At 62.8% G+C, this 23925-nt stretch overlaps 2 protein-coding genes across 3 annotated transcripts; both read right to left on the bottom strand.

The window, feature by feature from the left end:
- Nucleotides 1-92: 92 nt before the first annotated feature.
- On the bottom strand, nt 93-13057 carry INS (insulin). Its single transcript, XM_063092472.1, has 3 exons — nt 12871-13057; nt 1624-1843; nt 93-288 (listed from the first exon to the last, which is right to left on the bottom strand). Exons 1-3 carry the CDS (start codon nt 13055-13057, stop codon nt 93-95), a joined length of 603 nt encoding a protein of 200 aa, XP_062948542.1.
- Nucleotides 13058-15659: 2602 nt separating this feature from the next.
- Nucleotides 15660-22372, bottom strand: TH (tyrosine hydroxylase). Of its 2 annotated transcripts, none has more exons than XM_063095361.1 (13): nt 22202-22372; nt 20579-20824; nt 19717-19891; nt 19330-19418; nt 19110-19177; nt 18597-18647; nt 18032-18177; nt 17739-17874; nt 17573-17642; nt 17184-17240; nt 16878-16973; nt 16530-16663; nt 15660-15819 (listed from the first exon to the last, which is right to left on the bottom strand). In XM_063095361.1, exons 1-13 carry the CDS (start codon nt 22370-22372, stop codon nt 15660-15662), a joined length of 1599 nt encoding a protein of 532 aa, XP_062951431.1. The 2 variants fall into 2 exon arrangements, with proteins under 2 accessions (XP_062951431.1, XP_062951432.1); XM_063095362.1 differs by having other exon boundaries at nt 20579-20800; nt 22283-22372.
- Between the last annotated feature and the right edge of the window lie 1553 nt (nt 22373-23925).

Below are 23925 nucleotides of genomic sequence, written 5' to 3'. Positions count from 1 at the left end.
CTGCACCAGCAGGCAACTCCACCGGGTCCGGATGCCAGAGACACTCACCTCTCTGGGGCTGGTGCTGGGCTGGGCTGGGCTGGCTGCTGCCCTCAGTTCTGTACGCGTGGGGATCGCCTGGGGCACAGGCCACAGCAGCTCACTTCGGGGCTGGGTTCTCGGGCCGCTCTGGACTGCTGGGGCTCAGGCTGCGGCACAGGCTGAGCAGGGGGCTGAGCTGGAGGACCCCGGGGCTGGGGGCTGGAAGCCACCTCCTCTCTCACGAGCTCAGCAGTGACTCTTCGGCCCCTGGGGAGAAGCAAAAAGGTGTTCCTGAGGTGTTGTCTTTTAAAAACAAATGCCCCCCCAACAAGCAAGAGCCCCATCCCCTCACCCTCCCCTGGCTGCTCAGTGGGGAGGCCTGCAGTCACCTTGTCAGGATCAGGGCCCCATCTCCCTCCCTGCCGCTCCAGCTGCCAAGCTCTCCCTTTTTCAAAGTACAAGGGGGAGAAAATGGGGGAAGTTCACCTGGAACTGGGCTCCCCAGCACCAAGCCTGAGAGCCTGCCCATGGAGAGGCAGGAGGCCCTTCTGCTGCAGGGCTGCCCTTTTCCTGGCTGGGGTGGATTCTGCCTGGGCACTGGTGGGGGCTGGGGGGGGGGGCTGCACACAGCCAGCGTTCCTTGAGTCGTCACAGCACAAAATAGGAAATTCTCTCCCTCTACTCACCAGCACTCCCACCTGGGGTGGGGGCAAAAAACAAAGGGCACAGCCTGGCATAGAGAAGGCAGCGAGGGAGTGGGTGGTGGGGCTTCTCCAGGGAAAGGAGCCCCCTCCCCACAAACACCACACTGGGTAGACTGAGGAGTGGGATCACAGGAGAGAAAAACTTCACATGCAAATGGACAAGCCCCCAGGAAAGCTGCCTGCCCCAGAGCTCACGTCTGTCTGCACGGGAGGCTGGGAGGGTGCTGGAGGGAACCAGGCACACGTCGGAGAGAGAGAAGCTTTGCTTCTTAAAAACGCTGCTGTGGAATATTGAGGGGCTTTGTCTTTTCAAGGCCCTTTCACTCTCCTTCCCAGTTTCTTGGTGGTGGAGATGTAGGCAGCGGGGACAGAGGGAAGCTTTACACTCAAAATGGTATAAAAAAAAAAAAAAGAAAGAAAGAAAAAATCCCCCCTGCTCTAGAATCTCGGGCACCTGTCCCCTCTGCACAGTCTCCTGTTTGTTTTGGGGATGAGGGAGGGGGTGCAGCAAGGGGAAAGTTCTCACACGTACAAAAAACCCTTTTGCATTTGCAAAAACAGCTGTTCATGCCTGCTGGGAAGAGCAGCTCTACCCTCCAGCCTCTGCCCCCGCCCCACCCATTTTGTCTAGCAGATTAGTAATGGAAAACCTATTTTCCTTGCAAAAGCCTCTGAGGCTTTGTGCAGCCCTATAGAAGAATCCGCTCCCCAGCTGTCCTTCCTGTCCCCTCCAAAGTGGAGGCTACTCTTGGGAAGCTTGCCTGGACCCTCCGGCAGCAAAGATTTCCCTCTCCCTCAGAAGCCAGGATCCTGGCAGCTGTCCTGAGCCCCCAGCCTACCCATGCCTGAATCCCCCAAATGCAGCTTTTCTCACACACTCAGAGAGAAGCCCAGTTACCTGTACTTGACACGCTGTGTAGTCCCCGCAGCTCCTGGACGGTGGATCAAGAGGACCGGGGAGTCTCTGGTTCCCAAGGCTCTCTGTCGAACCTGCCCGGACGATGATCCGCTGGCTGGGCCAATATTAGCAGTCGACGCCAAAGCAGGGGGTGCTCTGGCTGTGGTGCCCAGACCCTCTGGCCGGATCGGCGTGGAGGTGGAGGGGGACGAGGCTGAGGCTGGAGAGACGATGAAGGGCACTTTTAGACTGTGCATGATAATGGGGCCCCTAGAAGCAGAATAGCCTCTCCACCACTGAGCTCGGCACCTGCTCAAATGCCAACTGAAGTTAGGCTTTGTCCCTCACCTCCTCGTCCCCTCCACGCCTTTCCCCGAGCGTCTCCAAATTTGGGAAGCTTTGCACCAAGTCAGTAGTGGTGAGGCCACTAGGGTGGCTGGCTGTGACACTCTCCTACACCAGGGCACGGTACATTAGGGGGTGGAGGTTTGGCCCGCCCCTGACCTGGCAAAAAGACGTGTGTGGGTGTGGGCATAAGCCGGAAGCAAGCCCTGCCAGCTATGGAGGTGGGGGCTGTGTGGAGGAGGTGGGGAGTGGGTGGGACTTCACTAGAGTGACACTTGGCAGTTACTTGATACCCTGGAATGTCGGTGGGCGTGGCACCGGTAAAATGGGGGTGGGGACTAAAAGGAAATAAGCAGGGTTCAAGAATGAGCAGAAAATTTGTTTTTTTAGATGTCCCCAGTGCAGCTGTGGCATGATTCGGTCATGTTCTTCCACATTCCATGGGCAGGAGACTCAGCTGGGAGTTTTTTTCCTTCACTAGTCATATCTGATCTGACCCCCTACACTCTATGGGGGGGGGGGTTTTCAAAAAGTTCATGGAAAAATTCATATTATCTTTTAATCTCATTTTTTCCAAAAACTTTTTGAAGTGCCCTCATATGTGTGATGCTAGACACTAAGGATACTGCTGCAAGTGGCAGGAAGCAGGCAATGGGAACTCACAGGCGTTCCTGGAGAGGATGAGTGGCTGGGCCCACAGCCTCTTGAGCCCAGCTGATACACCAATTAAAGCACAGACTCAGGGAGGGGGCAGAGAGGAACGGGTAAGGGGCATGAAAATCAACTACAATGTATATGGAGAAGTAAAATTTTTTTAAAAAATTACATCCCTATGGAATAATCCAAAAGTAAGTAAAGATGCTATGCACAAAGTTGTTCACTACAGTATTAATAAGAGCAAAATATGAGAAATAAAAAATAAACAAAATAATGCATGGACTCAAAGCTGGGGTGGGGGGGCTCAGATAGAAGTACAACCTGATTAGAACTCATCTGGAAAATGGGGGGAAAAAACAAAACCAAAGAATAAAAATAAACTTAACAATGACTTGGCTTTGAAACCTCTTCCCTGAGCCTATGGGGGGAGCAGGTGGCAGAGCAAAGACTCACGAAGAAGCAAATACATGTGCACCTTCCAGGAGCCAGCAGCCCTCACCCTCTCTGGATGCCTGCACCCAGGCACCCACTCTCTGTGTGTTTATCTTATTCAGGTTAACAGCTTGTGTTGGAATTTAAATCTTCCCTCTCCCTTGGTCTTTCAAGCCCTCAACCTCACTCCCTTTCTTAGCTGGAGGGGTAGGGCATCAAGTGGGGAGAATGGGACTTTCAGTGGGGAAGAGGGTCAGCCTTGAGGGAAACTCAAATCTGGTGAGGGGTGTCCCAAACAGGATACAGCTGCCCCAGAGTGAGACTGCACCACAGGAGGAGGGCAGGTGGGACTTCTCACTAGGCTTTTGGGTGGAGAGAGATGCAGGGATGTTAATAGTCCTAAGTCAGGTCTGGGGCCCATAGATGGGAGCTGGCATGAAATAGCCCACAATTTGTGGGATGAAGCAGTCACTTGCTTATGCAGGCCCTATCTCTGCTTCAGGGCTCTGTGGCTTAGAGGCTCCATAGCACGTGCTGTCCGCTTGTGTCTGCAGCGAGATGCCCAGATGTTGCAAGGCACTACTGCCAAGGGAACACTTGGCTATAACCTACCAAAATGCAGATTGGGCTAGGGAGGGTGAAGGGCTGACCCCAAGCCAGACAAGGTGGTTCCATGAGAGGTCCTCCAAAGGGGGTGCCCCCAGACTGAGGAGACAGACAGCTAAAGGGCTAAAAGGGAAGCAGCCCGCATCCTGCAGATCCAACGCCTGGAAACGTGAAGACCCCCATCCTCCAAAACGGTGTCTTGATTCAAACTCTGCCCTAGACTGGATTCCCCTCTCTGGCCTGGACCAGGAGGAGTTCACTCCAGTTCCAGGGCTATTTTGTTCCACCGGAATCTTGGAACCCAAGGTGTTTAAGCAGGAGAAGAGGAACAGGGGAAAGACACCAGGGTGGGGTGGGCCCACAGGGAGCAGCTCAGCCATGGTGCCACTGAAGAAAGGCTAGAGGCATTGGGGGTGAGTGACTTGGGATGTGAGGGCTGTGACCCTCAGCACTACATTCTATGGGTTTTCCATGGGGAGGGACACATGGCCTATAGGGGACATGGATGGGAGGGACCACAAAAGGTGCAGAAATTGGGGACAGGGGTTAGGGACACAACACAGCAAAAACCTCCTTACTCTGCTGTCTCTTAGGCCCGGGAGAGGGTCAACCCATCCTGGGGACCTGGTCGGATCCTCATTCATGCAAGAAAGAATTGGTATATCCCCAGAAACTTCTGGCACCAGGTTTTCTCCACTTGGCTGCTTAAGCGGCCTCATGCTGACACCTGGTGGTCATTTCTAGAATTACAGCAGCACAACCCACAGGTCGTGGGCTCTGCAACGTGGGGCAACCCAGCAGGGAGAAGGTGCTGGAGGGCACAACCAGGCTCCTTCGCCCTCCGGGGGAGAGAACCCTTGGCAGTGCTGGGGTGCAAGTGGACTTTGCACTCTTACTCTTGGGTCTGAGGCTCTTATCTGCCTTTGTCCTGGCCTTACGGGGGGGGGGGGGGGTCTTAGAGAATTCCTCCCTTTGGCTGTGTCCCTACCCCCAGCAGTTCTTGTCATGGCGGGTACGTAGAGTCACAGGTTAAATCAGCAAAGCCTTCATGAAGCACGCGCTTGTGCTAAGAGAGGGAACTGTATTACGAGGGTACTTGAGGAAGTTCATGGAAAAATTCATATTACCTTTTCATTCTATTTTTCCACGAACTTTTAGAAGTACCATTGTATATTTGCATGAAAATAAAAGTGGATCTATTTCTAAGAGGTTCTGGGGCAGAATGCTGGGACCCCCATTTGGAGGCAGGGTCCCTGAGACGGGAGCACAGGTAAGTGGAAGCTTTTTCTCAGTTCCTGTTCTCAGCCCGCCCAGCTCCACCTGCAGAATAGGAATTTCCAAATCTGGCCCGAGCCTGACACCTTGTGGCCGCTTGAAAAAGTTGCAGCCACAGCAACAGAAAGCACCTTTTGCTTTCCTGTAAATCAATAACTACAGGGTCCTTTACCAAAGCTTGGGATTGAGAGAAGAGGAGGAAATAACCCACAACCCCCATCTTAAATGCACTAGTTTGTCCCCAGAGCCCAGCACCATCAGATACCAGATGGCCGGGCCGCCTCTGCCGGGACAGCCTGGCAGGGCGAGGCCACCCCCTCAAATGCTCTAAGGCCACAGCACGAGGGCCTGGGAAGCCCGTCCTGGTGGGGCCGAGGGGCCTATTTTGTGCAGCTCACACGGCGGTGCTTTCAGACAGGGTAGAGGAATGGGCAGGGAGGATCTGGAGGCTGCCAGCCCACGTCCGGCTCTGCCTACCTTCCTGAGCAAGCCAGTCCCCCCGAGCCTCTGTTTTCCATCTGACCTCCTGGATTCGACATGTGGGTGCAGGAAGCTGTGGAAGAGCACCTGGCACAGGGTAAACGCTAATAAAGGTTCCATTTCACACTCTCCTCGATGTAAATGTATATCTGTCCCTGGCTCCCCCAGCCGTTGACACTGGAACATCCTTTTCTGGGACCACATATAAGAGCAACCTGGAGGGTCAGTGGCTGCACCGCAGGCCCGGGCCAGCCTGGGAAGCCTGTCTGTAAAGCCTGCTCCACCGCTCAGGTGAAGCTTGCCACCTGCGAGGACTCTGGAGTTTCCAGAGGGGGACACCAGCCGGGGCAGGGGGTGGCCTGTGGGAAGGCTCTAGGGCTGCAGACTTCATGAGGGGCTGGGGGTGTCTTCTTCCCTGGCACCCTTGAAGGGTGGGCTGGGTGTTCAAACAGCTGCGGGAGCTCCTCCCCACAAGGGCCCGCAGGCCCGTGGGAGCCGAGCTCAGATCACGGCGTGGCGCCGCAGGCCACTGCCAGAGCCTCGCCAGCCTTGTTCTCATTTTTGGGCCCCACGAGATGTATGGAGGCCTGTGTTCCCCTACCCCGGGCTCCTGTCCTGGAGAGCTGGTGCCCCCTGGCAAGGTCCCTCCCACACACACACGGGCTGGGTCCCAAGGAGTAGCATCCGCTTCCTCTGGCTGGCCCACGGGGCTGTCCCCATGAGACTGAGGCCCGGAGAGAGAAAGCAACTTGCAGAGATGTCGAAGCAAGAGGACAGAGTCTGGGCGGGGGCCTGCAGTCCACGCTCCACCCTCACACCTTCCCCCACCCCAGACAGGCTGGCACCCGAGACTCGGATCGTGTGGCCCCTGTGGCAGAGGACCCTGTGCCTCTGGCGTTCCTGCTGCCTTAGGTAGGCTGTGGGCTTGAGACGTTGTGGGCAGGCCAGGCAGGACGGGAGCCAGCACGGGTGGGCAGGAGGGTGCCTAGGGCACAAGCACAGAGCTGAAGAAGCAGGCTCCCGGGAGCGCCGACCGACCCCCGCTGTGCGGCCGTGCCCCTCACTGCCCCTGCTCTGGTTGTGTGGGGAGGAGGCGAGACTGGACATGCAGCACGCTTGTCCTGCAGAGGACGGAGCTGAAGACCGGGTCCAGGCCCGCAAGGGGCTCCTCCAGCTCATGCCACCCTCTCAGCAGCCAAGGCAGGCAGGTCCCTCATTCCCTTCTGACAAATGAGAAACTCAGGCCCAGAGATGGTAAATAACCATCCCAAGGCCACACAGCCATGAGCGGAGAAGCCAGGACCTGGGCACCAGCCTGCCTGCCTGCCAGCGTCACTCTTCAGCCTGCACTGGCCCAAGTGGTCACTCCGCTGGCCCCGGGATGCCGAGGACGTGTGGGGAGGCAAGGGCCAGTCACCTCTCAGTGCCCACAGGACACGGCACCATGTAGACCTGCAGACCACAGCCACCCCTCATTTTCTGCCAGGGTCAGCCCAGGCCCAGCCATGGGGAAGGGCCCGAGTGCCCATTCTGTGTGAGCATGGCTGTGGCCGCGATCCCACGGTGGCATTTGCACCCCTGCGGCGGCAGCCAGGGGGGGGCCGCTTTCTCAAGGTCACAGTGCCTGTGGGGACATGTGACCCCTCCTCCAGGAAGCCTCCCCACCTGCCTGTTTCTGCCTCCTCTGCTCTGAGCTCTAAGGGCGCAGCTGGAGCTGGGCTGGGGTGCCACGGCCTCCCTCCCTCCGCCTGTTTCTCAGCGAGCTCTTCCTCCCGCCCTGAGCCCGGCCTCCACCTCCTCCTTTCCCACAGCTGGGCCTAGGTAGGGGGCTCACTGCCATCGAAGGACCACAGTGGGCACAGGAGGAAGCCGCCTTCCCTCCCCTCCCCACCCTTGCCCCTTGAAGCTTTCCTTGGACCTTGGAGGTTGGGCCTAGGGAGGGCACCATAAAGGGCCAGGTGCCCAGTAACACCGTCATGGGTTCAGGTGCCTCGGCCCACCCCAGGCCCCCAGGACCACCTCCTCCCAGCCCCAGCCTTGCTGCCTGCCGAGCCACCTGTGTGTGGCTGACTCATGCCAAGGACCCCGAGGCCCAGAGAGGGTAGGTGGGTTTCCCAGGGTCCCTCAGCATCCCAGACAGCAGTGGACCTTGTCGGTGGGCAGGGGGCGGGAGGGTGGTCCTGGGAAGGCTGGGCTGGAACGGGACCAAGGTCTGAAGCGGGTGGACCTTGAAACGCAGAGGGCTGAGCTTTGAGGCTCAGCGTGAGCAGCCGCAGGCCGGCAGGGCTGCCGGGGCCCCGGCCTGTTTTCCACAAACACAGATGGGCCGGGCAGGGGTCAGAGGGAGGCGGGCGGAATGTGGGGACCACGAGGTTCTGATGGCTCAGCAGCCCGGTCTGCGGGGGCTGCCGCGGGTGGGGCTCCCGGAAGCTCGAGGGTCTTGGGCCCAGGCTGGGCAGCTTCGACCTGACCTTCATCCCTGGGAAAGCACAGGGTTGGGCACGGCTGGGAAAGGCCATCGGTCCCCAGAGGGGAGCTGGGTACTCAGCCCCCTGCGGCCTGCGACCTTGGCCCAGGGGTCGGCCACCTGGGATTAGATATTCTGAGCATCTCGGGGGGGGGGGGGGAGACATGACCTACTTTCATCCTTGGCGGGAGGGACCCCAACTCTGGCTTAGTCTGAGCTCACAGGTACCCACAACACCCCGTCTCTCACTGTGCCTTGGGGAGTGGCAGTTGTGGGGTGACCTTTGAGTATGGCCTCAAGCCCAGCTCCCAGGGACAGCCTCAGGGACACTGTGGGAGACTTGGAGACTGGGAGACTGCCCCAGGGCCTGTGGGGTCGAGGACAGGCAGGAAGTGGGATTCTGAGCCGAGGTGGGCTGGGGGCACGTGGCCACAGGAGCAAGGAGTGAGCTGAGGACACAGTGGTGGGTAGGAGGGCCGGCATGGGGGTGCTGGCGCCAGCACAGCGTGACCGGCCATGCAGGGACAATGGGAGGCCACCTCTGGTGGCTCCACTTTCGAAGGAATCTGCCTTGCTGTTCCCCCGGCTGTGGCCAGAAACAATATTGGGAGGGGGTGGGGATGGACGCCGCAGTGTCCCGCCTGTCCACTGTGTTCCCAGACCCCTGTCCACCCCTACCCTAGACATTCTTTCTGAAATTGGCCACCCTGTGCTCTTGGCACTGGGCAAAGGGTGGACATGGGAAAAAACCAGCCCTGACCCAGCTTGGGCTCCAGGGTCCCCCATCCCCAATGACCCCACCTCACATGGGGGCAGAAGCTCAGCCTTCTGGCTCCAGTGGCCGAGGTGGCTTTGAGCAGAGTAAGGGGCCAGCAGACTGACTGTGACACAGCTCGCCATTAGCCTCTGTGATTCTAGGGGACAGGAGTGGGGGTCAGACTCTAACTGGAGACTTTCTCAGCATGTCAGAGACCTGGGACATCTGTCCAGCTGCTGCCTTGGGTCCCAGCCCCTGGGAAGCCTGGGCTGGTGAAGCTGGCAGGGGGTTGGACCCAGGGGCTGAGGCTGGACCTGCACACCCACTATCACCAGACACCTTCCCTCCTTCCTAAACCTCCCGCTCCAGCGTCCAGGGCGGCCAGTCCCCCGGTCGCTCTGCAGCAGGCCGCAGACCGCCAGCGCTTCAAAAGTGAGGCTTTGGTGCCCTCTGCTGGTCGCGCGTGTGAACGGGCACCCCGGCCACATTGCCGGCTTTGTCAGGTGCCCACTCCCAAAAAGGCCACCTGCACTAGGGGCCGACCCCATCTGGGTCATGGGCCAGACTCCGCAGGGGTCTGCCCTTCTTGCAGCCTGGCTGGAGACAGACAGCGGCCATCAGCCGGTCCAAACTCTGCCCAGGGCCATTCAGCTTTAAGAACCGCTTGGTCCTGGGCTCACCCCCTCTCCCTGGACCTGACCCCGCAGAGCACCAGGTCCTTGAGAGCAGGGGATCCACCTTGGCATCCCTGTGCCCACCTCTCATGCCCCTCAGGGTCTTCCCAGGCCCAGAGAACAGTGAGGACAGTAAATATTTGCTGCTGACAGGAAAGGCAAATACTGCCCCAAAGACCAGGTCGGGGTGCCAGGATGTCTGTGCCAGGAGCGGACGCAGTCCAGGGAGCTGTCCTGGAGGCAGCTGCTTGGGCAGAAAGGCCTGGGTGGGTGAGGCACGTGCCATGCACCTGCACCACAGGGACAGTGTCCCTCCCCACACGGCACGTGCAAAGGTGGGACTCCTAAACAGAGAGGGTCCAGTGGGCAGGACAGTGTGGGCTGCCTTCAGTGACGCCCCTAGGAGGCCCTGGCCCTCCAGACATCAGGCAGAGGCTGTGAGGGTGGGTTTGGGGGCCTTGGGGAACAGCGGCACCTCTGCTGCCACCACCTGGCAGCTGTGGAACACTCAGATGGACCCCCAGCTCCCAACACCAGGGTGACTAGCAGGGCTGGATGCAGCCGACCACCACTGCCAGCCCCATGGGTAGGTGGAGCCCAGGTTCCAAGGACAACAGGGTCTTGGGACATTGGAGGGCTGCTTTTCAGATTCCCAGAAGGGGCGGAGCCCGGGCGCTGACCGCAGTGCAAGGTCCGTGGGCCTGGCTTACATGGTGTGACCTGGGGCTCCTGGAGCGCCCATAATCCCCAGCAGGGGCATGTGGGTGTCAGAGCAGGGTGGTGGCTGTCAGGAGACTGTCCAATCTGCCTCTGCTGCCTGAGCCCCGGGTCACCTTGGGCAGACGCTTGTCACGCGCCCCACCCTTTCAAGGCCACAGTGATGGGGTGCTGAGGGGCTGGTGGAAGAGGCCCGGGAGCAGGGTGCTGGTCTCAGGGCTGGGGTGGGCCTCAGCAAGGGAGAGGGTGGGCAGGGTGGGCCGAGGGTGCGGCTGACCACGGTTGAGTCCCTTGGTGTGTAGCCTTCCCCTCTCCAGAGGGTCCCAGGAGGGACACCTCAGAAGATGGGGCCCCTTGAACGACACCCCTGAGACTCCCAGTACCCCCAGCACTGGTCGCACTTCTAGGCCCCCGAGATTGGGATGACCCCACGAGCCCCTGGGCCATAAAGGGCCCCCACTCCCCTCCACCTCCAACTCCCACCCTCCATGGAGCACGCCGGCACCTCCAGGAGGCATCTGCCCATCACCCTCAGGGCCTTGTTGGCCATCAGGGCCGACCAGGGCAACAGGTGGGCCAGGAGCTGCCTTGGGGGCAGCCTGAGCCCGGCCGGCCCAGCTGGCGGGCAGGCTCACGTACCTCAGCTCCAGCAGGGCGCCCTGCTCTGCCCGTGTGAATGGGGCCGGCGGGGCGTTCCCACGGACGACTGCTGCTCAGCCCCACGTCTCCTCCCTCCTCTTCCGGGTCCAGTGTCCGGCCGTCCACCCTCCTGCCCGGCCCTGGCCCCCACTCCGGGGGCGGGGCTTGCTGGGGACTTGCGGGTGACATATCTTCTGGGGGGTGCCGATACGGTCACAGGGAGGGGGCGGCCTGGGAGGGAAGCTCAGGCCTGCAGGGAGGAGGCTGCTCCCGTGGCCGGGCCCGCAGCTGGAGGGTCTGCTTGGATCTGAGGCCAGCCTGTAAGTGGTCTGCAGCCACCAGACCCAGGTGCCAGACCCAGGTGCCAGCCCCAGGCCAGCATCCTGAGTCCTGGCTGGGCGGAGCTTTCAGGAAAGTCTCACATTGGTTTGGCCTGGGTGGCAGGCAGGCTGGCCAGGCCTTGAGGTATCTAGGGTCACCTGCTGACCTCCCAGGACACAGCCAGCCCAGGCAGCCCCCAGGCTGTCATCTGCCCTTCAGGCGGCCACCTAGGCCGAGTGCCCAACAGAGCCACCCATGCTCAGCAGTTGCTGGAGAGGAGGCTTCATGTCAGGACCTCCAAAGACTTAGACTCAGTATGACATTGTCATCAGAACCTGCAGGCACTTCTGGGGATGACCTCCAGGTCTGTGATTTAAAGAATCTGGCTGAGTGGCCCATCCTAACAGGTGGGAGATGGCTCAGGGGCGGTGGGGAGACCCTGGCCCTGGTCCCGGGGCACCCGAGGAGAAGGGTTCCAAGTCCCCTCCCCGCACCTACAGTGGTCCTTCAACTCGGGGGGAGGGGGGGCGGCCATCTGGCCTGTCTCTCTTCCTCCGGGGCAGGAGTGGGTCCTCAGCGTGTCTGGCTGGGTCTGGACTGGCCCATCTAAAGCGGGGGACGGCAGGCGGCACTGTGGGGGGTGGCCTCGGCAGCCTCGCACCCCTCCTCCGTTCCCCACCCCCGCAGGAGCCCCCTCCCCACGGCCTCGTCCCTCCACGGGGACTCCATCAGAAATGGCTCCCAAAATGGAGCCTGGGAGGGCTAGGTGGGGAGAAACCACTGGAACACTCTCATTCCCTCTCCTCGAAAAGTCCTGGGGACCCCAAGAGCCCAGGGCAACTGCCGACTGGCTCCTAGCTCCTGCCACCCCCAGCCTCCCAGAGACGCCACAACCCTTCTGCGGGGGTCAGCTGGCGGCCAACGGGGACTCGCCCCCTGGGGGCCCCGGTGAGGGGGGGGAAAGCTGGGAGGGCTCGCAGAGAGCGCCGGCCGGAGCCCAGGACACACAGACGACACGGCAGGGCTGGTGTGAGGGCTTTATTCGGTGGCGGGTGCGGCCCGCACGGCGCTAGTTGCAGTAGTTCTCCAGCTGGTAGAGCGAGCAGATGCTGGTGCAGCACTGCTCCACGATGCCGCGCTTCTGCGCCAGCGCCTCCAACTGCCCCACTGCCGGGCCCGCAGCAGCACAGACAGAGAGAGACACAGGACCACACCATCAGGGGGTGGAGTGCCACCGCCCGTGCCCCGGGTGGCCTCAGCGAGTGGAGGCAGGGGAGGGAGGGCCGTCCATGAGGGTCAAGCTGCACGTGGGGATGCACAGGGCCCTGAAGCCCCCTCTCCTGCTGCCTCCCTGGCCTGAGGGCAGTGCCAAGGCAGGAGCCTGAGCAGTGCCACAGGTGCCAGTCCTGGGGCTGCCCCCCTCTCTGACTCCCTGCTGCTGCTGGGCCCTCGCCCACCCCTGCCCCCAGTGACCCATTCGTGTGTCCTCCTTGGAACAGATGGGGCAGGGGACCGCAGGGAGGCAGGTGGCCAGGATGGGGCACCCCAGGACCCCCAGCTCCAGGACCCGCAGGTCAAGACTTGATTTACTTTAAGGTCCCCTGCAGCTGCTGCCATCCTCTGAGGGTAGAGAAATGGGCTGGCGGTGGGAGGGGAGGGACATGCCCACCCTTGGAGATGTCCTGGGGACTTGGCCTCCTGGACCTGACACGGTCCTTACTCCCAGGTCTCTGGCTGCACCACAGGGACCCGGTTACTTTCAGAGGTGACCCTTCTTAAAAAGGTCCTCCTGACTTCCTGGGGGGTGGTAGCTTCCTGCCCATCGCTGCCCACACCTGGGTGGGGTGCCGGGGTGAGGGGGTGGTGGCGGGGCTCACCCTGAGGGTCCTCCACCTCCCGGCGGGCCTTGGGCGTGTAGAAGAAGCCGCGCTCCCCGCACACCAGGTACAGCGCCTCCACCAGGTGGGAGCCACACAGGTGCTGGTTTACGAAGGCCGGGGCCGGCTCAGGCCCCCAGAGGGCCAGCAGGGCCAGCAGAGGCAGAAAGCGTGCCCACAGGGCCATGGCAGAGGTGGAGGGACGCAGACCTGGGGGACAGGCAGGATGAGGCCAGCCAAGAGGACAGGCACCCTGCCCTGGGTCCCCCATGCTCATCCCCGAATGCTCCAAGAAAGGTGCCCATATTCTCCCCTTGCAGAGCCTGGGCCTGGGGTCCAACCGCCCTGGATCCCCCCAGCCAGGCAGCCCCGGGCCCAGGCTGCCCCAGAGGCCACCAGCACAGACCTGCCTGCTGACTTCCTCGGAATGCAGCTGGTCCTGCAGTGCTGGGGGCTGCCAAGTCCCCGCTGGCTTTAAAGGCCCTGGGCCCATCTCCCCTGGTCCCTAATCCCTGCCACCGGCCCATTAGGGCCTCCAGGGGGTGCCAGCAGATGGCCAAGGGGCTGAGGCTGCAATTTCTGGATCATTTCCCCAGTGCTGGGTCTGCGAAACGTCTCCTTGGTCGTCAGCACCTCTCTGGGGCAAGCGGTCATTAGAGCCTTAACGAGCTGTGCCTGCTCACAGCTGGGGACAGGCATCTCCGGGAGAGCTGACATTAGCCCAAGACCGCTGGAGGCTGCGTCAGGGGAGTGAGGGAAGGGTCCCCTTCCCGCTCATGGCCCACTCCCCACCGTACCCCAAGGCAGCAGCCCCAGCGGAGACCCCCCTGCTCCCCTGCTGTCAGAAAGACGGCAAAACCCAAGGCCCAGCAGCTACGTCCCCCACAGGCTGTTTCTCATTTTCAATAAAAGGGCAGCAGACCACCAGCCCCCGCCCCCGGGTCCCACCCGGGCACCTTCTTGGCCCCCGCCCCTCTTCCTGGGACCCCCGCCCATCTCCTCCTTGAAGCCAGGCCCATGAGCCCATCACCCCCTTGGGGGTGGTCTGGGCTGAGTCCTCGTGGCGCACACCCCTGCCCTCCCAGTCCCCAGGACAGGCACCTGGAGGCCCAGTTGACCCCACTGGCTCAACCCTGAGCACTCTCCGCCTGCTGGCCTACCCCCTCGCAGTGCCAGGTTCAGAACCAGGAAATCCCAGTGGCACGACCCTTCCCAGCCCCCCAGCTCTTGCCTGAGACCGAGGGGGTGGGAGAGGCCAGGGCGTCCCGTGCCCCTGTGCCTCCTGTCCCTGCCTCCTCTGCCTCAGCTCCCACGCCTCCTCCGCAGCCCACCAGCTGAGACCCTCTGCCCAGGCAGACAAGCCATGGGACTGCTGGAGCCCTGCCACCTTGTGCAGAGGTCTGCAGCGGGCAGGGCCGGCCGTCTGTGGGAGCTCCCTGCCACCCCTTCCACCCCAGCCACACTGCAGCTTGGAGGACGTATGTGTCTCCTGGAGGACGACGGTGTCCAGGGAGGAGGGCTGGAGGGGGCTGGGTGGTAGAGGACTCTGGTGAGGGGACAGAGCCCGGGGCGGGCAGCTCCAGAGGAGGACAAGGCAGGATGTCGGCCCTTCCCCAGGGCCTCAGTAGGGCCCACAGCCCTTCAGAAACGGCCCCCGCCATGGCCTCCCAGGCTGAAGGGCACGGGCGGGCTGGACACAGACAAGGTGCTTGAGGCACAGATGCTGGAAGGACAGACAACCAGGGAGGGCTGGCGAAGGAAGGCTTTGCCCAGGAGGGTCTTGAGAGATGGGTAGGAGTTTGCCTGAGTTGTCGTCCTAAGAACTAGGATCCTGCCAGGCATGGCGGGGGAAGCTGGAGGGGGGACGTAGGCCCAGGGGCACCATAGGAGAGGGGTGCCCCGGGCTGACTAGGCCACAGGGTGCTGGGGGCTCTGGCCTGAGGGCAGTGTGAACTGGGTGCATCTCACAGCCCCCACTCGCCTTGCTGGGGAGACTGAGGCCCTGAGAATTCGACTGGGAACGAGCTTGGCTGAGCTTCCCCTCAGCACACGTCTCGGCTCCCAGGTCCTGCTCAGGGTGAGGTGTCGTGAGGGGATCAAAGCGGCTGCGTTGTGGCCTCCCATCCCTCTGCCTGCTGTCTCACAGGCTGGGACCCCTGGGTGTGTCGAGAGGGTCAGGCCTGCAGCCCTGCCTCGAAGACCACCCCCCAGTCAGCTCAGCTGATCCTTGCCTGGGCCTGAGGGAGTCCCTCCTCCCACCCTCCAGCCCCCCATGGAGACGGGTCAGCAGAGCCCGGGCCCCCTCGACCCCCTGCAGCTGCCTCTCGGGTGATCAGGGAAACGGCCTGGCAGGTGGAGCTGGGCCTGGGCGGGGGTGTGTGGGGCCCAGGGCCTGCTGTGAGGCACAGACACAGAGGCGGGACAGCTCTCGGAGACCATGCTTTCTTTTATTGGGGTGGCAAACAGGGCAGCAGAGAGCCTGGGCAGCTGGATGGGCAGCGCAGCGATTGACCCACAACCCGGGAGCCCGAGCAGCAGCAGCAAGACACACACCTCACACATGCGCCAGCTGGTGGGGCTGGGAAGCAGCGCGGGTGGGGGTCAGCGGGAGCCTGGGTGGCAGGGAGGGTGCAGGATGGAGCCGTCACCAGCAGGCTGAGGGGTGCCCTGTGCCCCCACCCTTCACGTGGGCCTCAGCTCTGGGACAGGGCAGGAGCCAGGGGGGTTGGGGAAGGGACTGGGAGACCCCAGGGCAGGTGCACTGAGCCCATGGGGTGGCGACTTTGCACCTAGCCAATAGCACTCAGAGCATGGGTCAGGGTGTGCAACTCGTCCTGTACGCCCTCCAGGGAGCGCCGGATGGCGTGGGGACCGTCCAGCACGTCGATAGCCAGCGTGTACGGGTCGAACTTCACAGAGAAGGGGCGCTGGATGTGCGCGGCGTAGCTTCTGCAGAGGGGGGCATGGAGGAGACGGTGCAGCTGAGCAGCCCAAGGCCAGGTCTCCACCGTCGCTCAGGCTCAGAGCTCCCAGGCTTTTCTAGACCACCTGGGCTCCGATGCAGGTGGGAGACCGAGGCCTCCTCCAGGGCCGGGCAAGGGGAGGGGGTGGCAGGAGAGACAGGCCAGGCACCTGTTCCAAGCCAGCCTCTGCCGGGCACCCCGTCTGTCCCTGCACCCTGGCCAGGCTGCCTCGCCCAGGAAGCCTCCTCTGACCATGTGCCTGCAGTGTCCCTAAGCTTGTGTGTGGGATCCAGCCCTCCTCTCCTTGCTGGCCTCAGTCTCCCCAGTGCACCACGGGCGCCTGGAGGGGAAACGACCCTTTATGAGGTGAGCCTGTCGGCCTCTGCCCCCTCTCCTGGACACCTCTGGTCACTGTGCCGCACCCCACTCCCAGCCACCCTGTCCCCTCCTTTCCACCTCAGCCTCCCTCCACCCGTGACCCTGGCCACACAGAGGGCAGGACGCTGGGCCCACGGGGCCTCCTCAGCAGCTCAGGCTCCGCCTCGCCTGGAGGCCCGGCCACCTGGCAGCCCCAGCCCCACAGGTCTTTTCTGGGGTCCTTCTCAGGGAGGTTGGGAGGGGCTGTTGTGACAGAGGGTCAGTTCGTGCCCAGTTTGGGGACATGGTGGGGGATCTGCGCCTGGAGCCCCAGCACACCTGAGCTTGTCCTTGGCATCACTGAAGCTCTCGGACACGAAGTAGACGGACTGGTAGGTCTGGTCTTGGTAGGGCTGCAGGGCCGCAGCCTCGGGGTCAAAGGCCCGGATCTCGGGCTCCTCTGACAGAGAGTGCTGGAGGGGCACGGGTGTCCCAAGGGACAGGAGCGCTGTGGCCCGACCAGAGGGCGGGTGGGGATGGACCCCTCCCTCCCCCCAGGAGTCTGAGTTGGGGACTGGGCAGAAGAGGCCCAGGCCAAGGTGTCCCTCCCCTCTGGGAGCCCAGCTCCCCCCTACACCATGTCCCCCACCCCCTCTGCTGGGGACTACGCGGTGGAGAGGGTCTCACCAGGAGCTCCCCGTAGGAGGACAGGAGCCCGGCGCCATATGCCTTCACCTCCCCGTCCTGCTTGCACAGCCCAAACTCCACCGTGAACCAGTACAGCTGTCAGGACAGCCGGCAGCCTCAGCCAGAGGAGTTGCCCCCAGCCCGCAGCCCCCGTGGACCACAGCCAGGCACCACCCACGCAAGCAGAGCCGGACCAGGCTGCAGGGCTGGTCAGGGTGAGGGTCACATTCCCTGGACAGAAGCACAGGCCTCGGCCGGGGGTCCTGAGCCCCACCCCCCAGAACCCTGCAGAGGGAAAAAACCCACTGTGGACAGCTTCTCAATTTCCTCGTCTGAGGCCCCCAGAGATGCAAGACCGATGTCCTGTGGAGGGAGGAGGCGGCTGAAGGTGTGAGCGGCCCCCCCCAGGGGTCTCCCCAACACCGCCCCATGCGCTGAGACCCTGCCCGGCAACTGAGGGCCCAAGACCCGCTGTTCCTGGGAGAGCCAGCAGGTGGCAGCACAGGCCATGGGAACTCTCCAGTGACTCGAGAAAGGATCCCCACTGTCATTTTTAGGAGTGCCCTGTTCCAAATGGGTCAGAGCACACCCAACAGGGCCTGCCCACCCCCTCTGCTACAGGATGGTGCCACCTTGAAGTCTGCGGGGCAGCCCGGCAGTGACCCCAGCTCCTGGCCTGAGGCCCCCGGACGCACCTGGGAGAACTGGGCGAAGGTGCGGTCAGCCAGCATGGGCACGTGCCCCAGCAGCTCGTGGCAGCAGTCCCTGCAGGGGCAGGGAGAGAAGGGAGGCAGGGCTGGGGGGCCTCTCCACGCCTGTGTCCTCGTTGGTAGATGGGCAGCATGCAGAAGGCTCACTCACGGCTCGGGCGAGTGCATGGGCGAGGACGCATGGCGGATGTACTGGGTGCACTGGAACACGCGGAAGGCCAGGCTGGCCAGGAAGTCCCGGGCAGACAGCAGGCCGGCCACGGGCCGCAGCTGGAAGCCTGTCCGCTCTGCAAGGGGCCGCAGCAGTCAGGGCCAGGAGCCGCAGGACAGGCGGCAGGAAGGGGACAGCCGGGGCAGGTTAGTGCTCGAGCCCAGGTGGGAGCCCCGCAGTTGACCCTCCCCAGCCCCCTCCTGCTCTGGGTCCCTCCCCTCCAGCCGCTGCACCCTTCAGGAAGCGGGAGACGTCCTCCAGCTGGGGGATATTGTCCTCCCGGTAGCCGCTGAAGCGCTCCAGCAGCCCAAAAGCCTCCAGGTGCTCCCGGCAGGCGTGGGTGGCATAGAGGCCCTTCAGCGTGGTGTAGACCTCCTTCCTACAGGCCCAGGGTCTCAGGGTCACAGGTTGCCCCAGGGCCCGCCCAACAGCCCACCCACTGTAGACCTCCCAGCAGCCCCTCCTGTGGGCGCTTTGCTCTGCTCCCCTGAAAGCTCCCATCCACCCTCACCCCTTACACCACAGGTCTCTCGCTGACCCCGAAGACCCCAGCCACTGGGAGGGGCTTGCTCGTGGCTTTAGGGAATTCCAGGAGGCAGGGGGCTGTGAGGCCATCCCTGAGCAATCCCACAGAGCGAGCAGCCTCTTCTTCCCTTGGGAAGTCCCTCCTCCACCTGGCCTTAGTCTCTCCTGCTGCCCCAATGTCCCCAGAGGAGGCCCTCGCACACGGGGATTCTGGAAGTCATCTCCGTGGCCCTTGCCTGACCCCTGCCCAGCTGGCTGTCGCCAGAGTCTCACCAGGTGGCAATCTCCTCAGTGGTGTACTCCACACGGGGAATCGGGTCACCGCTGCAGAGGGGATCATTGGTTAGTCACGGCCCCCGTGGGGAGCCTGAAGGGCAGGAGGGAGGTGGGGAGGGAGCCCCGCTGGGTGCTGGTCCATGCCAGCCACGTGAAGCGAGGCCCTTGGGATGGGGAGTGGACAGGAGGGTGTGCTTGGCTGACTGCCTGGCGGCCCAGCATGCCATGTGACAGATGTGTAGCCTCAGCAGGTTGCCTAACCTCTCCGTGCCTCAGTTTCCTCAGTTATGACTTGGGGACAATGCCAATGCCCACCTCCGAGCGTTGTATAGGGACATCTGAGTCAACATAAGCAAAGCCCCGGAGCAGAGCCACCAGGCAGGAGAGGCTGGACCCCAAGTCAGCGGTGAGGGGAACAGTGCAGGTGGTGATGCTGGTGACACAGGGCTCCTCCCTTGTATCCCCCCCAGGTCTAGTGCAAGGCTGCAGGACAGAGTCTCGGCCCCTTACTGCTTGTAGTGGAAGGCTATTTCGGCAATCTGCTTCCTGCGCTGGCGGTACACCTGGTCTGAGAAGCCCTGATGGCAGAGAGGACACGTGCCAGTCAGGAGGCTGTCCCACCCCTCCCCTGCCCAGACTCAGCCCTGGTCCCGTGGCCACTCCACTGGCCATGGGTATGGGGGACATAGTCAGGGGCAGGGAGCTGGGTGAAGGGGAGATATTGGCTCACCGGGTGGTCCAAATCCAGGTCAGGGTCAAACTTAGTGACCAGGTGGTGACACTTGTCCAGCTCTGACACTTTTCTTGGGAACCAGGGGACTTCACAGAGGATGGAAGAAAGAGGGGCCAGAGTGAGCATGGGGCCACGGGGCGCCGTCCCTCACCGGGGAGCAGCCTCCCCAGAGAGTTTCTGGGGGGCACAGGTGGCTGGGGCTATGGCATCAGGGGAGGTGCTCCACAGATGTGGAGAGGAACCAGAAGAGGGGCGGATCCAGCAGGAGGGGCTCCCACCAAGGCCAACACCTTGGCGTCACTCTGGGGATTCCCCTGCGGTAACCTCTGCACCCCAACACCTCAAGGTCACTCGGTTGCTCTCAAGGACAGAAATGTGGCCTACCCTTGTCCTCCCCTGCACTGCGCACGTCCTCAGACACGCGGCGCACAGAGCTGAGCAGGGCGGCCAGGTCCCCGCGGGGCACCTCACAGCGCACGAAGTACTCCAGGGAGGGGACCCCCGCCCGCGGCCTCTGGGCGGGCCGCGTCTCCAGGTGGTGGATTTGGGCTTCAAATGTCTTAGGGAGCAAAAGCAGGGACAACAGAGGAGAGGAAGGGCGGGGAGGGGGACACATCGGGTCAGCTCGCCTGGCCATGCTCTGCCCTTGACCTGTGCTCCAGGCAGCCCTGTGTGTCCCGAGGCTGCACCCAGACAGCCCAACCCCCCGGCCACTGGTCAGAAGGTCCTGCCATCCCTGGCGACCTCATCCGGGTCCCTCCAGCTGTACCCAGGGCTGGTGGGTGGGCCCTGGATCCCACCGTGTAAGGACAAGAGGCTCAGGCCAGGCAGAGTGACTGCTGAGCACACAGGGGGCTGGAGGCAGTGCCTGCCCCACTGCCATCTCCCGTCACCCAGCAACAAGGGCCACTGTGGCAACGGGCCCTTGGGCCATGCAGCCGGCTCTAGGAGGCTGGCTCTAATGTCATTTGGGAGTTACTTCCAGATCCAGGTCACCCGCCCACCCGGCACAGTGAGGCCAGAGCAGCTAATGCAATCAGCTGTCATGTTAGCCACTGTCCCCCACTTCCCAGGCTGCCCAGCTGGCCTGTGAGGTGGCTGGCGTGGGGAGAGCCAGGTGGGTGGACGGTGCAGGTGGGGCATTGGGGCTTGGGCTCAGGAGTTCCAGAGAACACGGAGGTGCGGGAGGGGCCACGGGGACTCGAGCCCAGGCCCCACAGACACAGAGTCCCCGGCGGGCCCTCACCTCAAACACCTTCACGGCACGAGACAGCGAGGAGGGCCTGGTGCCCCGCAGGGAGAAGAGCAGGTTCACCACGGCCTTCCCGTCCCTCTCCTCGAACGCCACCGCCTCCAGGGGGTCCCCGGGCTCTGCAGAGGCTGCCGCGGCCGCCGCGGCCACCGCTGCCTCCCGCTCCTTGCGGGCATCCTCGATGAGGCTCTGCCGCCGCCCGACGAACCGCGGGGACTGCAGGGACAGGAGCCACCATGCCTCCTCCATTGCCGAGCCCCCTTGACCCCCACCGCTTGACCCCCATGCAGAGGTGAGAGTGCCAGCCCTGGCCCAGGTCACATTATTGAGCACCTACTGTGTGCCTGGTGGGACAGCAGCTAACTCAGATGGATGCCACTGTGTGACCAGCCTGATGGCGGGGGGGAGGTGCCGGAAGCTGTGGCAGTGGGGGTGGGGGCAGGAGGGTGCACAGAGAGGCTGTGTCACCTGTCCCTGCTCATGGCCCTAACTGGATTAGTGACAGGAGGAGGGTGACTCAGGACCTGCCTCTCCTGCCCCAGCCCCCACATGGACAGCAGCCGGAAGCCCCGGGAGGCCAGAGAACACGCCCCCTCTCGCCCCAGAGAATGACCCTCCAGCCCCTCCTCGGCCAGGCACAGGGCTGAGGTCCTGCCGCGTGCGGGGCCCTTCCTCACGCTCTGCATCTGGAACAGGCAGGCTCTCAGCTCAGCATCCATGTCACACGGTCCTCTCACCTCGGGATCCCTCCCCATCAGATCTCTTGTCCTGGGGCCATGTCCTCCCTCTGCCATCATCTGAGCTCTGGGCTGTCTGTCTCACCCAGAGACCTTGGCCCCAGGGTCAATGGGTCTGGCCCCTCCCAGGCTTGGCCGGAAGAGGTACATGGCGGATGTCTGGGTCTCGTCACTTGGAGTCAAACTTCCGAGAAGGTTCTAGAGCGTGGAGTGGGGCAGCAGAGACCCCTCCCGGAGCCTCTCTCAACCTCAAGCGTGGGGTGTGTGGACAGGGCAGAGCCTGTGAGGCCAGGTGGGACCTGGCTCAGGGTTAGGGACAGGGTTAGTGGAACCTGGTGGGGGTGGGCCTGCTTTACCCCACAGTCATCCCCGAGAAGTGCCAGGGAATTACATTTCTGCAACTTATGCCATGTTTTCATAAGGTCTGGAAACAAAAGTCCATTTTAAATGTGTTGGGGCCCTGAGGATGAACTGAAGACCCCCCTTGTGGGGTGAGAAACCCCCAGTTATCTAGTCAAGCACAGGAGCTGGCTCAGTCCCTGCCCAGCACAGTCCCCTTCTCCTTGGGCTCCCAGGTGCGGGGGCCACAGGGAACACAGACAGTGGACGAGGGGTGCAGGGGGAGGGTGATGGGGCCCGTGAGAAGCCCCCCCGCGACCACGGACATTGCTGCTCATGAGGGCTTCCCTCCAAGACCCCCCCACCGGGGGATTAGGTTCACAGTGGAACAGGACACACAGCGATCCGCACAAAGCCCGAGAGAGGGGCTGGCCAGGAGGGGCACGTGTACGGGGACGGGCACCGTCTCACACACACTCAGAGTCCTGCAGGACCCACACAGGGACTTCAACGCCCGCCAGGCCCAGGACCCCACGCCAACCCCGGGTCCCAGGAGCCCACCTGAGGAGGTCAGAGGCAGCTCAGGCCCGCCCTGGGCAGCGGTGCCAGTGTGCCCTCTTACCATGATGGCCTCGGCCTGCTTGGCGTCCAGCTCGGAGACAGCCCTGCGGAAGCCCTTGGCCTGCGGCATGGCAGCGTTGGGGGTGGGCATGATGGTGCGCGGGGTCCGGGGCTCCATCTGCACAGCCCTTGGCCCGGCAGCCTCTTATAGGCTGAGCTGACGTCAAAGCCCCTCTGGGTCCCCCACCTCCCACCTCTTTTGCATCCTCTCCCTGCCTGCTGCGCCTGAGGGAGGCGGGGGTGGCGAGGATTGAGGGAGACGAGGAGAAAGGGCTCCGTCCCATTAAATCTAATTGCAGCCACTGTCGCAGGCACCCAGGCGGGGTCCGCCCGGCCCTGCCTCTGAATCATCCTCTGCCCCAGCGCATGGCAGGGCCAGGCACTGGCTCTCTCTGCAGGGGGCTGGGGACAGCTGGGGTCCCTTTAGCCCACACCCCCAAGGAGGGCTCACAGGGAGGGGCTGTTCTGGGCACCCCATGCAGTAAACGAACACTGGACCTTGTGGCAGACGGTCCCAGAAACCCGCAAGAGGGGAAATTCAGCCTCCAGCCTCAACGTGGGGGCAATTTGTTTGCTTTTCCAGAAGATCCTTCACCACCCTTCCCCACAGAGTCCCACGTCCCATCTGAGTGTTCTCTGTCTGCCGCCCCATCCCCGACACACAGTGGCCCTGGTGCCAGATCCCCAGGCATGTCCAGTGGGACCTGAATGTTCCAAATGGGCTTGTCTGCCAGTGTGGAGGAGGCAGAAGGCCCGGGCAGAGGGAGGTCTCTCAGGAGAGAACCCCTTGCTACCACAAGGCCCCCATCTTCCCTTCCACAGCCTACCACCAGCTCCCCAGGCTCCCCCAAAGGTCCTCTGGCCTCTTCTCCTTTGGGGAGCATGCCTGTCTCTTGGCACTGAGGGTCATGCATGCCCTACTCCCCCCCTCAGCTGGCCCCTGAACGAGGCACTCTTGGGGTGACCCAGCTCTTCCCGTGGCCCCCAAGGACTCCCTCAAGGACAATCCCAGCCCAGCCAGGGGCCAGTGTTTCATTCCAGGACCTGACCCCCCCCCCCCCACCGAGGAGACTGGGGAGAGGACAGAGGGACCCTCCTCCAGGGCAGGTGTGAGTCTGCCTGCCTCCCTGGTTTCGGACAAAGGTATGTGGGCTCCACAGGGCGGCTTCCAGGCTCTTCTGGGAAAGGTGTCCTCTCTCACAAAAGGAGACTCTAGGAGGGGCACCCCCGGGCCCTCTGGGCGTCGTGGGGTCAGCAGGGGCAGTCTAAGGCCACAGCCTGCCCTGGACATGGCAGAGTGGTGAGAGAGAAGGACCCTACCCTGACAGTACCAGATAACCCTGGGCCGCCTGTCCCCACTGCTCCTGCCAGAGAGGAACCCCCACGAGTCAGGCTTTCTGGTGTCCAACAGCCCAGAGAGACATACTGGCCACACCTCCTGGGCATCTCTCAGACCCCAGGACCCACTCACTCTGTTCATGACAGCTACGGGCCTCTCCTATCCCCGATTCTCCCTCCAACAATGACCCCGGAGACCTTCCCCAGAGTGCCCCAACCACGTCACTCCCTTGCTCCACAACCCTCGGTGGCTCCCACTGCCCTCTGGAAGCAGCCCAAGGGCTCGCTCAGTCAGCACACAGGAAA

The sequence above is a fragment of the Cynocephalus volans genome, chromosome 4, assembly GCF_027409185.1.
Source record: "Cynocephalus volans isolate mCynVol1 chromosome 4, mCynVol1.pri, whole genome shotgun sequence".
NCBI lineage: Eukaryota > Metazoa > Chordata > Mammalia > Dermoptera > Cynocephalidae > Cynocephalus > Cynocephalus volans.
Note: the sequence above shows the minus strand (reverse complement) of the source record. Positions and strands in the feature narration are given on the sequence as shown.